Source organism: Rhodamnia argentea, chromosome 10, assembly GCF_020921035.1.
Source record: "Rhodamnia argentea isolate NSW1041297 chromosome 10, ASM2092103v1, whole genome shotgun sequence".
Classification (NCBI taxonomy): Eukaryota; Viridiplantae; Streptophyta; class Magnoliopsida; order Myrtales; family Myrtaceae; genus Rhodamnia; species Rhodamnia argentea.
Window position 1 is genome coordinate 8,658,727 of NC_063159.1, and position 15,287 is coordinate 8,674,013.

Below are 15,287 nucleotides of genomic sequence, written 5' to 3' on the forward strand. Positions count from 1 at the left end.
CAACGAGATGGGATTGGGAAACACGAAACAGACGAGGTGAGACAAGGTTGGCTAGCGAGATAGTTTTTTTTATTTTTTAACCGTAGGTAAAAAACAATTTTGAAACCGATTCAGATGGGTCTTCACCTAGAACCGGGAATCAAACCGGTTTCAACCGGTTCCCAAAAATTGGAACCGATTTCCGGATCGATTCCAACAGAAACCGATTCCCGACCTTATTTTTCGAGTAGTCCGATCCGAGTTCCGGATAAACCCGACCCAGGTGGACAACCCTACTAGATTGACAATGTACTATTTTGTGACTTGCATAACACGATCACTGATTGTTCAACAATAGCGTGACCATTATGCAAGTATTTTTCTTTCTTTTGCACGAGTATTTGCTTCAAGCTCTTTTATATAATCGACATTATTTCCTCGGAAAAAATTATTAAAAAAATCTTAAATATATTACACTTTTATCAATTCAATCATAAACCTTTTAAGTTTATCGATTGAATTATAAATCTTTTTATATTTTGTCAATTCAGTCTTATTGACCGAAAATCATTAACGTGAACGTCGGTCATCTTATGTGACATCGCCAATGCTGATGTGAATAATTTTAAATAATATTTTAATAATTCCAATACTTTTATTCAATTTTTTATTTTTCCTTTTTTTCCTCCAGCCATCAGCCAGCGAAAGTTCGCCGGAGTCAAGCGAGGGCTGCCCTCACCAGGAGGCTGGAAAAATGACCAAAATTCCCTTTAAGTTCAGAAATTGACTAATATGCCCTCTCAGACTAAACCGAAATGCCCCTAAGCTTAGCTCCATGAGGCAAGTGACGATATTACTTATACGTTGGAACATGAAATACAATTCATCATTTTTCTATAGAAATTAGATTTCAATTACTTAAAAACATGCAAAAACGCCGCTGTGACCAAAAACTAAGTTTCAACAACACAACACAACGTACAAAAATTCAGGAACGTTGTCCCTCTTGCTGAGTCTTTGGGTAGTGTAGCAAGCCAGATGGAGAAATAGTCATGGCAAGTCCAAATAGAGTTACCAAGAGGGAGTCACCAAACTCCAATCTAGCCCTCTTTTCACCCTCAATTTTTCAAATTGTTGAAAACATCAACATATTTCTAAGAGCAGCACTTCGAAACTCTAGCTACTGCCAGAGATTTATCAATCATCGCCTACGGAGGACGCTTTAAATGATTAAATTGCTGCAAATACCAGATTTTTTTCAACGGATGGCCAATTTGATGTGAGATACAAGAGACTGGATAACAGTAAATCTCTTTCATGTAGGAAATATTGACATGACAGCAGGTGATACATAAGGGGGCACTACCTTGCAGAGCACGCATGGTAGTGACACATTCTCATGCTAATGACACCCTCTCGTCCAACACGGTTGATCATATATCCCACCTCTTTTTAACACGGAACATCAAGAGTGATGAGTTAATGTCGTCTTGTGGCACTTGGAGCATGAACTGAACTTTCATCTTCATCGGCGCTGCCTTCGCTTTGCCGTCTTCATCTCCAACCTAGATCAAGAAGGTCTTTGAAGTCAAAATTCATCGCTAACTCGAAGAACTTATAAGAGTGATTTTTAGGCGATGAGCCCTTCAGAGCACGGGAGGGACAGTGTTAAGGCAAATAAAAAAATTCATAACCTTGACTTACCAGACACTAGGAAATAGTTTTTCCTTCATGTAGGAATTTAGTACTTAGTTTCGTGCAAATGCCAAGGCTACTCACATTCGACCAATCTAATATAACTACAGCAAAGAGAGAGAAATGTGCAAATGTGCCATTAAGGATAGCAACTCTTAGGACTACAACAGAGACTTCTTCCCATTTTGGGGCTTTGAATATAGCACTTACCCAAAGAGATGCCCAACCTAGGCGGACCTCCGAATCATACCCAGCCTTAAACTTGAAATCCTTGCCATAAGTTTGCTTGTACACTGCACTCCAGTAATTGGTATCGAAATTGTACAAGTAGCTAAGCATTGAACAAATAGTATTACTCATAACATGTCCTCCATTAGAAAAATTAAGCTGATATGAAGTACTGAAAGAAATAAAAAGCAAGCGCAGCTAAGTGTACAAAGTTCACTGACACAGTAAAAAATTCTTGGGTCAGAAAACAAAATGAGTGAACACAGCTTAAGTAATGGAGAACCTGTTCTGATCTTCAGCAAAAGACCATCAAGTAAATCTAAATCCATGGTTAATACCACCTCACTGCCTCTGTTTATGGAACTTCATACTCTAAATGAAGATTCATCATCAAAAAGTGTATGCCAGTTTAAGTATCAATGATAAAGGCAGAATTTAATACGTATCATCACACGTAACCTGTCTAAAAACTAATCATGGCTAACCAAATTGACTGTAAGTCTGACAGTTTTTTTTGGTCATTGAAGAATTTGAAAATGAGCCAAACATAGAAGTCAAGTCTTGAGCTCCGAAAAAAAAAAAGAGAAGTCATTTTTGGGTCATGTTCACAACACCAGTTGCTTCATCAACAAAAAGTAAATAGTATAGCTGATGGGCCATAAGTAACATCTACTGCCAAATTCATCTTTGAAGTGCTGGATCTTATATTCGGACTAAGTGACTAATAGGTGGGATCGAAAAAGCATATTGAAGTATTCTAACCTCAACTTGCTAGAAGGACTAAATCTACGCTTGAGCGCAACCGAGAAAGCATTTGAAGGCAGTACAATTGTTGGGATAAATGACATCTCCTCATCCTGCAGTTAACACAACGCCTCTCCACATTAGGGCATGGACTATGCACACACAGAATGAAATGAAACCATATTGAGCAGAAACTCCGTAGAATAGGAAAGAAAAGAAAAACAGAAGTCCCAGAAGTTCAAAAAACACAAAAGCCAAGGGTAACCACCTTAAAATTGTATCTTAGTTTCAGTTCTTCATCTGCATATTGGGCAGTGCACACTCCATTCCAGATTTGAGTTTTAAGAATCCCATTTACTGACAAAGTTCTCTTCACTTCCTCCTCTTCTCTTTCTTCCAGTGAAACTTCACCAAGGGGGAACTTTAGAGTTGCCCTGGGCTATAAATGAGGATAGCAAGTCAATACAAGAATGATTAGACAGTGCTAAAATATATATATATATATATATATATATATATATATCATAAATAATTCAGCATAAGGTGATGGACAATCTCCCTGGGGTATGGATTTGAAAATGTCATGGAGAAAAAATCTTCTACAATAATGCCTCAACAGCATGAAACTTCTAATCTTCTCACAAGTCTGATGTTATTTTATAAATCGAAAAGATTTTGCGGCTTAGAACACACACATTTATGAACTGCAACAGAAGTGGGAAGAAAATCCGTCAAGAAAATTGCAGATGCTTGGTAGAACAGTGCAAAAACTAGATCTCAGAGGCATCCTTTCAAACTGAATTGAGGCTGTTTGCCCCATTGTTTAGCACATGTACCCTTCTGTTTTGCCTCAAGTTCAAGTCATGTAAGACATACTAGCCATCATGCTAGCCTCACAAGCATATGGACAATGGTTGACCATTTCATATTCAGCGATGAGCCGTGTGACAACAATTTGCAAAGGGATCTACTAACCAGTCCCACAGTGGGTACAGGAGATGACAGTTGAAGCGCATAGCTGGGATCGGCAAGGTCCGCAACCAGTGACATCTCTCCTTGTTGTGCCTGATTAAGCAAAACTCTCAGCAAAAGTCAACCAATGGCCACAAATTTGCAAGCTCATCAGATGAGACAACAATTCAAAACCGACATGCTTTTACTGAAATACAAGCTCACATAAGCAACACATTACTATATATCCTCAATCTGATGAACAGTAATCGAGCTCAAAATTCGGACGCAGCATTTACAATCACTCCAAATTTCCCAATAAAGCAATTTCAAATTCGAGTCAAATCGAGGTCAAAGAAGGATTGAAGGACCTTGACATCGTGCTCGGCTTTGAGATGCAACCTCGGGCCGACGTCGAACGCCGACGTGATGAGCGTGTTCTGCTCCTCGACGTCGTAGTGTATGGAGAGGTGCTTGGAGACGAACGCCAGCCGAGGCTCGGCGATCTCGCCCTTCTTGTCATTGCGGAAGGAGAGCTTGAGCTTGGCGAGGCCGTCGAGGAGCTTGCAGGAGACCTTGTGGAGGAAGACGGTGCTCTCGCTGTCGTACTCGGAGGTGACCCGGAGGGCCGGCCTCTTCGGGAACGAGAAGAGGAATCGGGGCTGCGGCGGCTCGGAGCCGGGCGGCGGAGGCGAAGGCGGTGGCGGTGGCGGTGGCGGTAAGGGTTGACGAGGTGAGCACGGAGGGAGCAGGAGGTTAGGGTTCGGAGGAGATGGTGACGAGGATGGGTCAGCCATTGAAGTCGTCGTGTTAGAGAGAGAGAGAGAGAGAGAGAGAGTGTGTGTGTACAGGTTTTTTCCTTAATTGAGCGGAAAATGGATTCAATTTTTGGATGATAGTGCGAGCGGGGACTTCAAATTTTTGGATGATAGATCGAGATTTTATGTTCCTCAAATTTTTAAATCTTTTTAATGTATTTGGACCCCAAAAAAAATTGTATTTATTACTTACTTGGGAAAAAAGCCACAAAAAATTCTAAACTATGCCCGTTGTGTCACATTTACCTCAAACTTTTTTTTGTGATACAAAAAATCCTAAACTATACCCGCCATGACACATTTTACCTCAAATTTATGCTTATGTGACACATTTACCCCAAATTTTTTGTTATGACACTAAAAACTCCAAACTTATAGGCATATGACACATTTATCCCGAATTTTGAGATAAATGTGTAATACAAATATAAGTTTAGGATTTTTTATGTAGTAAAAAATTTTTTTGGGGTAAAATGTCACACGGGTATAAATTTGAGGTTTTCGATGTCACAAGAAAAAGTTTTGGATAAATGTGTCACCTAAATAAAAGTTTGGAGTTTTTTTTTGTCACAAAAAAAAAGTTTGGGATAAATGTGTCATAGTTGGCATAGTTCGGAATTTTTGGTGATTTTTTCCCTACTTATTTTCCCAAATTTTAGGGCGTGTGCATTTCCGGCTTTTATTTGAAAAAGAAAGATCACCTTTTCAAACAACAAGTTCAAAGATTATAGGAGTTTCGCGAAGGTTTTACTCTCACAAGTGTTAGATCTATGCTCATTCAACATTTTTACCATGCTCGGTAATGGTGTTAGGGACACCAAACATCGGCACACACCTCCGAAAGACAAAGCCGTAGCGTCAGATGGGGTTCTCGGCGTGTGCTCATTGCTGAAAACGGATTCGGTGATTAACCGTCAATTTTAATGTGTTCTTTGAGTGTTTTGAAACTGTCCGGAATTTATCTAGATTTGAAGTTGTGCTCTTTAAACCGAGATACCTCTCTCTTGTATTTCAATCGAGAAACCGAATGAAATGTTATTTCGACAAAAAGAAACATTCAAAGCAAAATAAAAATCGATTTTACCATACCAGCACGAGTATATGGATTTCCCAATAAAATTTCTGTAATTGTCTGACATCTTTATGTACTTATTATTATTTTTCAAATTGTGGGGAAGAAGAAAATTTTGATTTTTTTTCTTCTTATACAAATCCATTTTTGACGCTCCAAAAGGGATCTTGGAGCCAAAATAGAGAAAAGATGGCCCATGCAGGTCTCGAACCTGCGACCTTCGCGTTATTAGCACGACGCTCTAACCAGCTGAGCTAATAGGCCATTTTGACATTCGCTCGTGTCATTTTTAAATATAACATGAGTAGCTTAAGGGCAACAAGTTCCTAATTTTTAAAGCATTGGAAATGACGTCACGTGCAGTACGAACATGACGTGATAGGCTCTGTTTGTTTTGCAAAAAACAACTGAGTTAAAAAATATTTTTCTAATAATAATCACCTTATATTACTTATATAAACAGATGAAAAAAAAAAAATACTTTCATTGTCCCCGAATATATTTAAATATAAGTTATTGTCAATAATAAAAATATTTTTCATTAGTTAATTATTTCAAGTGATCAATTTCTAGAAAATGATGAGAAAATACCACAAAAAATCATAAACTATGCCCATTGTGACACATATATCATAAACTTTTTTTTATAATACCAAAAATCTTAAACTTGTACTCGTGTGACATATTTATCTCAAACATTTTTTTATGACACAAAAAATTTCAAACTTACATCAATGTGATATATTTACCCCAAATTATCTTTTTATGACACAAAAAACCCTCAAACTCGTAAGCTTGTGACATATTTGCTCTAAATTTTGAGGTAAATATGTCACACATATACAAATTTAAGATTTTTAGTGTCACAAATAAAAGTTTAAGGTAAATGTGTCACACTAATATAAGTTTGGGATAAATGTGTCAAATGAATAAAAGTTTGAGGTAAATGTGTCACACTAGTATAAGTTTGAGGTAAATGTGTGACATGGATAAAAGTTTTAGATCTTTTGTGGCACAAAGAAAATTTTAGGATAAATGTGTCACCATGGATATAGTTTGAAATTTTTTGTGACTTTTTCCCGAAAATGATTTTCGAATCATTCATTTCTCACCAAACAAGTGAAGCATGTATTGTCACCCTAGGAACATATGAGGATCCCAATCGATTCATAAGTATCCTTTAGAGCATCTAATCCGTAGGATTAATGTGAAATAGTTCCCTTACCAAAAACGGTGACTACTCGTAATTCGTAAACCTGCAAAATTACCTTAATCACTTACATAGTAAGTACGCACGAGATGCACGTCGAGAAAATCCTTTTTAGGGTACATTAACAGTTTGAAATTCATATATTCTATTTCAAAGCATATCAATCACAATGAAATTGCCGCTCAAGTTGGGGAGGGAAAAATGCATTTGAAATCTGGAACATCTTGTTCTTTTCTTCTTCTTTTTTCATCTCTTTTCCTTGCCAAAAGAAAAAAAAGACTCCCTTTGATCTACAAATGGGACATGCTTCTCTTTTTCCCCTTCACCCACTTGCTAAATTTCTTCCAAAGCATGCTTCTTGCTGGGCCGTTTACTATGAACCATACTCAAAAGGAGGAGATCCAATGCCTAGCAGATTGATGCCGCGTCTCACCACCGTGCTCAAGATCGATCCGGGGGAAATCAGCTCATAACAATTTTCGACTAGTCGAAAGTAGAAGTAACTTCCTCGATGCACTACCTCGAGCGACGGAGCTAAGATAAAGAAACTAAAAGAGAAGTTACATCAAGTGGTTACATCGCGTGGCATCAATTGCAAATCGCCGAACAACAATCTTGCCCGATGCTCGTCAACATCTTATCGTCAACTGCTGTTGCGTGACTAGAAACCATCTCAGAAATCTAGCTAGTGGCGGTATAACTTGAGGAATAACTTAAAAGACTTAAAGGTTCAGTGACAAACGAAGCAACGGTAGACAAAAACCATTGTATGAAAAAGAAGCTTTGATTCCATCATCCATCACACGCTTATTAAAAGACCTCATCTCATCTTGAACCTACAAAAAATTTCTCCGAGAGGGACTGGTCGTTATTTATTAGAAAATGACTCAAATGTGTTGAGCTTAGTTGTTATCAAGTTGTTCAGTAGGCCGAAACTGAGGATATGATCCAGATTGAAGGGTCCACTCAAGGAGGACAATTTAAGATTAGCAGTCATACTCCACCAGCTGAACAATCTGAAAGCACGACGCAACCGAGCATATCTTGGACCGAATCTCTATCCTATCCAACCAAACATTGAGCTTAAAAAATGCGGCTTCCTTCTCAGCCATGCTTAAACTGTAAAATTGCAGTTAGAACCATGAAAAGTTGACGTTCGTTTTAGCCCTCTTTATATAAGTCACACTTCTATCACTAAGCATTTGAATAAGTTTCTGAGAAGCCAATTGGGGTGAACAGGCAGATATATACTCTTCATGGACGGAGCCTGTTCCGTATTCTGTCGCAGACATCCTATATGAAGTGCCTCATCTTCAAAATTATCCCACTTTGGGCCTTTCTATAAAGTTAGTTGAGATCAGAAAATTTTGCAGATGGAAATTAACATGACGAACCACCTTCTTATCTGTTTGTCCTCCTCAATTCATACCTCCTCCTAATGGCATGCCAAAATGCAGGTATCGCGATGTCATCAGGCACCTCCTTGAACGACGGGAGATAGTTCACATCTACGATTACATGATCCCGACTTCCATCCTGAACCTGAAATTCCACAGCGCAGCAACAAATGAGGAATACGAAAAGTCAGAAAATTCTAAAAGTTCAGTTTATCACAATGGTGACTAAGTTAAACACATGAAAGGGTCAACCGGATAAGGTATTATGCTTAGTTCCTCAACACTTCGTGTTTACCTTCACGATAAAATTCAGTCCATCACAATAAAAGTTTGTAGTTTGTCCGGTTCTCTATTTTTGTTTCTCAACAAAGTGGCCCTTGTTATCTAAAGAACAAACTCCTAACCACATGAATAAGCATGACATTTTTATTCAAAACACTAATGTATCTTTGAAAAGTAAAATAAGTACATGGCCTCAACTGGAGCTGACTAAGCAGGTTGTTGTAGGATCTGTGATTCCATTATTGGGCTTCTTTAAGTTCGACATAAAAATGCAATTTTGGTTGTCCTAAGACACAAGATCTTCATTAGAGGCTGGAAGGGAACAAATGTCAACTTTTATTCAAGACAAAATGTTGGTCTTCCACCAACCTTCGTATCATTCTAACGTTACATAAAATCGTAATAGCTTAATAGCTCATTTCTCTCCTTTGGAAGTATAGTAATGCATACTCGCATCTCCACGAATCTAGGAACATTTGAACTGATGACATTCCACATTCCACAAGATTACACAAAAAGTTACTTACGACAACATCAAAGCCAAAGATGGTCAGGTCAAGCCTTTCGGAAAGCCACTTTGCAGCACAAGTGACCAGAGTAAGATTGAGAGACTCGGCAGAAGTGGCGCTAGAGTCATCACCTCTAGACTGAGAGTTTGTGGCAGTAGGTAGAGATTTTAAACTGTAAAAGAAAATCTTCTGTCAGAAGCTAATGTCAATTATTTATAATGACACCTGCACATACGAGAACAATTTTAAACAGGAGAAAGATGCAAGAATGACCTGTCAAAGACTAGAGGTTGTAGTCCGCTTTTTCCAGCTAATTTCATCAGCGTATGTCCATTTGGGATAGATTTTTTAACAGCATGGAAAACTTTATGTCCCAGGACATAAAATTTATACAAGGTAGAAGAATGGTCAACGTACTCCTGCAGTATGAGGCATCATCAAAACCAATTAAAGTAACAAAGGTCAATATATCTTAACAGCCAATACAAAGATATTCCAGAGAACTATTAATCGTTACAGTTCTCTCAAATTATACTTTTAGCAATAACAGAAAGTCCATGATTGGATGTCAAGATCATCCAATTTGTAGGCACTATTACTAGAATATGCATAACTAAACCAAGCAAGGCTACATCCATCAAGGCAACAGTACCTGAATAATTGCTGGAAGTGGAACTTTCAAATCCATGAAATCCTCCACTTTGAACACAATTGCCTGGTAGATAGTTCAGGGCGACTCATCATTCACATGCTAGAAATTCACTGCTATAAAGTGATGATAAGCTTGTACATAGAACATGTTGAGCTGAAGTTTCCCTATTTTTTGCCAAAGAAAGGTACATGTAACTAGTTTACTGTAGTAGCAAAGAGAAGTTGAAGTTGTCAGCAACTTCTTACACTAAGTGGTCAGCTAGTTATGCTCATAGTGAGACAGTATTCATCAACAGCGGATTTGGAGGCTAGTAATGAGGGCCACAGTAATACATCCAAGGATGTGCTAAAACATTAGGGAAAAATATGGAGTAATTATAACTTATATAGGTCTAATGAAGATCGACCGCAATAACACAATATGATTTCCACTAAACCCACTTAGTGGGATAAGGCTTTGTCATTGTTTTTGTTTATATAGTAAGACATAGAGCTCTCCAATACCTTGCTGCAGACAAAGAATAGGAGAACCTTCAAGGATACATAATTTCTCACAGTCAATAATATTTTTTCACAATTACTTTTCTTTTGTTTTCCTTTCTTTCTCCACCGAGCCCCCTCTTTTCCCTTTGGCGGTTGGTTTTGGAGGTGGGTAGAGGACTAACCTATTTTGCATTCTAGTATTCATCTCTCCTTCAAATTGGTAGAATGAATTGACCAACAAGAAAAAACAAAAACCCAGTTGGACAGACATGAATGGAAATAAACAAGGAACTACCAAAATATGAATGGAAGTCATCATATTTCTAACGTAAACTTCATGAAAGGTAAAGACAAAAAAAGAAAAGAAAAAAGAAAAGAAAAAGAGAAGCATCTTTTGTGACGAACATGGATTTCAAGAATATAAAGTCACCCTATTTTGTTTAATATAGAAAAATTATATAAAATTTATAACTGTTCCATGAAACATCAAGCAACTAAGTACTGCATATAGAATACAGTAGGAACAACAGAACTGGAATAGCTACTCTAGGACTACAACTTCCTTTGATACAAATTGAAGTTGAAGTAGCATAACCAAGGACAAAATAGAAATGAATATTAGTACCATACTATGAGCATCAGCTACTCCACAGGCAACTTGTGGTTTTACTATGCAGGGAGGAGATAGCTTTGCTTCTGAAAGTCTTGTTATCAATTCATGCTCGTTAAAAGTATCAACCTGCTCACATATAAAGTTCAGATCAATCTAGAGCTGATCTCTACGAATTCTAAACAAAATATCAGAAATAGCCATTTTAACTTAAAGTGCCAAAACTGGAACATATATCTACAATAGTCATGGATGCAGTTTAAGGAAGTGTTGTCCAGTAGAGAGATCTCCAGGCAATGTTAACAATGTATGCTTGCTGAAAACAGATACCATCAACAAAGAACCTTGAGATAATGGGCAACCTTGAGATAATGGGCACCCCTGATTCTATAACTGTCCTCCATGCTAAGATCCTGTAGTCCACATAGTATATTTTGAATCTCCAGACGATCCAATACAGGGTAAACTTTATCAAATGGATCGATAACACAACACTGTGGATTATGCTCCAAGAACCTGCCAAGAGAGACAAAAAAAATAATAATAAAATAAAATAAAATAAAAGGCAACACGACATAACCTCTCATTTCTCTAACACCACGATTTTCGGTGGTTCTTTTGTCTCTAGTTGCCTAGTTTGACAACAATTGGAACAGAAAAGCAAAGATGTGCAAGAATAGCACTCCCTGTACAAGATTTTCTTGTATTTGGTAAACCATGCGCAAGCAAAGCACCTCATGATGAAGCTCACTAGCAGTATCATTTAGTAACAGCGACTTGCACTTGATAAGCTAAGCATGTCATATAAATGTAGACCATTGTTAATTGGAAATTTGGCATAAAAAAATAAAACAAGAAAGTGTTCAAATAACTGATAAATATGCATTGCAGCCGTTTATACAATGAGATGTAACATTTATAAGCAAATCGCCGCTAGAAGTATAAGTTACCTTTTCAGTTCTTGCATGCCTTCACTGAAAGTAACTCTTTCTGTTAGTTCTGAAGAGCTGTTCAAGTTGAGGGATACTATTTCATCAGTAGCTTTATGAAGAACCAAGTCGACACCTTGTAATTGAGAAGATAGTGGGAGTTTGAAGATGAGAGGCACAAAACTCAGCCCATTTTGAGTAGGATACATTGGGAATGCCCCTCTCTGCAACAGTTACCAAAACCATCTTCGTAAAAGATTTTTCCTAGAGTCTATAGACTTCGGCATGAGGATGAGGAGCAGCATTCAATCAATATACATATGACAGAACCAGAAGCACTTCCAGCCGTTTCAGATGATAACAAGAATCAGAATTTTTTGTTTTTTTTCATTTCACGAGTTTCAGAAACCAAATGAAGATGCTCGAGAGCCAAGGTTCTTCAGGCCAAGTACATATGGAGAATCAGACATTCCATGAAGTACACCTTAGAAAAAGTATCCTATTCCATGATTTACTCCTTTGATGAACATAATGTCGTGATTTCTTCATACTGGTATACGTTGTCTGTGTAACACCTTCAATTTCTTTCAGTAATGATTCTAACTTACCTCCATTACGGGGTGCTCACCTTAGCAAAGTCTTCTTCACGTGATGGCTTCATAATGTAACCAACTCTCAGGACACCATTCCCACTTTCCTTCAATGTGCATGAAGATCAAGAAATAGCATGATGTAATTAGGACTGCACTTGACATGATGATAGGAACAGCTATCAAAGATGTGGATATTAATGCAATAAACTACCTTTTTAATTAAGTTGCATATGGTCAAAGGGAGCTCTCCAAGCATGTTAATAGGCAAGTCCCAAGTCTCACACTTACTGCTGCTCTCGAGTTCTGAAAGGAAAACAATTAGCAGTTTTGACGAATGACGAAAAGAACAATAACAAATGGCTAGCTAACTACATGACCAAATTAAAGCGGCATGTTTGCCTTTATTGAAAGCTTCTACAAAAAGAAAGAATGGATAGTCTAATAAAATTGAAGAATATCACGTATGGCAGCAAAGAAAACCAGCAGCCATGTTTTGATAGTGACCTGCGATTAAACTAGTCTACCTGCTAAAGCTCAATTAGAGAACTGCTCGAGCTCACCCCCACCCTATCGTGTTCACGTTGAGCATGAGTAGCTAAACTATCAATCAAGTCAAGTGGAGATTCACAATAAGTAAGACTGGTGCAACTTGCAAGCCTACTCAATCAATTAAATTATGTATGCAACAATGTGCGTTCATATATAACAACAAAATGCGCAATTTACATTAGAAAGAAATTGGCAAGTAGTTGCCGAACCACCATTTGGAAAGAAGCATGTGTCACACAACGTTACTTACGAAAATAATGCTTCCAGCATACACTAGTATTCCTTCTGTATGCCTTAGTTTTATGGCCACAACCAAGTGATATTGAAGAATTACTAAGTTAGGTAACGTGCATTTTGAATTTTAGAAGGTTGCCGAGAATGAAAATGAGATCAAGATCTAGATGGCAGGAGTAATTTTGATCAGAGAGATCTACATAATACTGAAGTATTCCATTCTCTTCTTAGATCATACGACACGCTTTTTGTGCAGTAAACCAAAGTTTTATGTCCTAAAAACTGTCTAACTCCACCCGTCTCCCACGACATACATGAAGGCAAGCAAGAAAGCAAATATCATGCCACTTACTGACAACAGTAGTCAACCAACTGCAGCTTCTCAATCTAACGCAGGCTTCCTTCTTATTCTCAGAGACTACATACAGTATATTCCCTTCAGTTTCCCCCCAAGCTTTGCCAATATCACATGTGGCATCATCTATGGAGCTCGCATTGAAGCTAAAGTAATCAAAGGAGTATGTCGTTGCCAGCTTTTTCAAAAAACCTTCCTACGCTACATCAAGCAGACAAGACTGTTAATAGCTGTGTATCCAGAATAGAGTTATTAACGCATTAAAAATGGCAAGAGGCCAGGCAGGGCATCAACTCTCGTATTAACACGATGGAAAGCAAAGACAAGCACAGACAATAAGAAAAGCACGAATAGTAAAGCAAAGGCAGCAGAAGTCAAAATTTCAGCTCTAAATCGATTGCGGCAGTGAATTTCCATGCACTTCCAACGTACACCTTCCCAGATGCAATACAGTGAACAAAATCAGATTACTCTGTAAGCGGCATGAAAATCCACTTGAAACCGAGAATCCCACCAGGTGCAGCTTGAAATTAGCATGCAAAGGCATTTCTTTCTATGCGACCAAGGCCAAAGTGACGCAAATTAGCTTCCCCATTTCAATTTTCCCAAGCAATTAGTATCTTGAAAAAAAAAAAAGAAGAGGCACGATCAAAACTACCTTCTCAGCTGACGCATCGTCCTCGTTCAAGATTCCCTGCGAAGATAAACGAAGAGCTCAACACAATCACCCTCGGACCAGCTAAAAAAGAGCTGCCAACTGTGTAAAAATTCACGATCAAAATCAAAGATAAGGGAAGACGAAGTGGTCGTCTTCCGTTGAAACTGTAGACAAACTGAGAGATAGAAGGAAATGGAACAACACACATGCAGTCCGATAACCAGACACGAGAGAAACAATCGAGTCACAGCGGGTCAATTTCTAAATGCACTCCGGATTTCCCCGATCGCAGCGGGGCCCGAAGTCCGGAATGGGGACCGTGATCTGGCCGAAACCGAAAGAATTTCACGGCGTGCGAGGTGCGACTCCACGAACAATGCACATGCAAATGGCGAGCTAAGAAGGAAGGGAGAGAGAGAGAGAGAGAGAGAGAGAGAGAGAGAGAGCAACCGTGGGGATCTGCGAGTGGCGAAGCCGGCGGAGAAGAGGCTCGGCGTCCGGTTGCAGAGAGCAGCCGCCATCTCCGAGCGTAGCCAACAGCACCGACTCGTCGAGAATCACTCCTCTCACTGCCCTCGCCATTCTCTCTCTCTCTCTCTCTCTCTCTCTCTACGGAAGTTGAAGAAGGAAACGCGAGTGGAAGTGGGAAGTCAAAAGGTTGGGGAACAAGATTCTTTTTTCACATAAATTAAAATATGAGTATTTAATACGTACAATATTATAAAAAATAATATGTTTAGTCTCATCATAAATATCTTTTCCACATCGAGTATTTTTTTTTTTTCATTTTTGTAAAATTAAGAATATGTACTTTAATTGTAAAGTCTTAAAAAACGATAACGGCTAAAAGAAATTCTAATCGTCGTAATTATACGACAAATCGATTGAAATAGAGTAATTTTTTAACACGTCGAAGAGTCGGGGTTCTCTTATTTCGTGAAAAATTAAATGGTTTCGAAAATATTTTTTTAAAATAGATTATTTGTATTAGTTATAAGAACCAAAAAAGAATTTTTTTTTGTCCATAAAATATGTAGAAAAAAATTATTATCAATAATGAGATATTTTTTATTCATTAATAGTTTTAAAAATATATAAACGATTACTTATAAAGAACCTTAATCTTGTCATGCGTACTCATCGCGCAAAAAAAGGCGAAACGGATAACATAAGACTTAATCGATTGCTGCTCTCCCCGGTTTCGGGTGCACGTGCCGTTTCCGATTTCTTGTTGTGCTTCAATGAGCAACTGAATTACCTTTGATTTCAGACACAGACAGCGAGCATTTAAGTTCTAACCCCCGTTTGCATTCTTAGAACCAAGACTTCAGCTGCCGGAG

The 15,287-nt window shown here is 38.2% G+C and overlaps 2 protein-coding genes and 1 non-coding gene across 4 annotated transcripts; all 3 read right to left on the reverse strand.

The window, feature by feature from the left end:
• Positions 1-1,172: 1,172 nt before the first annotated feature.
• Positions 1,173-4,486, reverse strand: LOC115739231 (outer envelope pore protein 37, chloroplastic). 2 transcript variants are annotated; one of them, XM_030672239.2, is made up of 7 exons: positions 3,969-4,486; positions 3,622-3,711; positions 2,915-3,085; positions 2,665-2,759; positions 1,885-2,005; positions 1,409-1,544; positions 1,173-1,333 (listed from the first exon to the last, which is right to left on the reverse strand). In XM_030672239.2, exons 1-6 carry the CDS (start codon positions 4,392-4,394, stop codon positions 1,413-1,415), a joined length of 1,035 nt encoding a protein of 344 aa, XP_030528099.1. In that variant the 5' UTR covers positions 4,395-4,486; the 3' UTR covers positions 1,173-1,333; positions 1,409-1,412. The 2 variants fall into 2 exon arrangements, with proteins under 2 accessions (XP_030528099.1, XP_030528098.1); XM_030672238.2 differs by having other exon boundaries at positions 1,173-1,544.
• A 1,191-nt stretch (positions 4,487-5,677) lies between these two features.
• Positions 5,678-5,751, reverse strand: TRNAI-AAU. Its single transcript has one exon. It is a non-coding gene; the product is annotated as a tRNA-Ile (tRNA).
• A 1,271-nt stretch (positions 5,752-7,022) lies between these two features.
• Positions 7,023-14,611, reverse strand: LOC115739070 (inositol 1,3,4-trisphosphate 5/6-kinase 4). The gene is made up of 12 exons (XM_030671934.2): positions 14,398-14,611; positions 13,948-13,983; positions 13,287-13,485; positions 12,363-12,454; positions 12,187-12,255; positions 11,580-11,782; positions 10,992-11,145; positions 10,645-10,758; positions 9,538-9,600; positions 9,159-9,304; positions 8,904-9,057; positions 7,023-8,239 (listed from the first exon to the last, which is right to left on the reverse strand). The coding sequence occupies exons 1-12, from the start codon at positions 14,527-14,529 to the stop codon at positions 8,099-8,101; spliced, it is 1,503 nt and encodes a 500-aa protein (XP_030527794.1). The 5' UTR covers positions 14,530-14,611; the 3' UTR covers positions 7,023-8,098.
• Between the last annotated feature and the right edge of the window lie 676 nt (positions 14,612-15,287).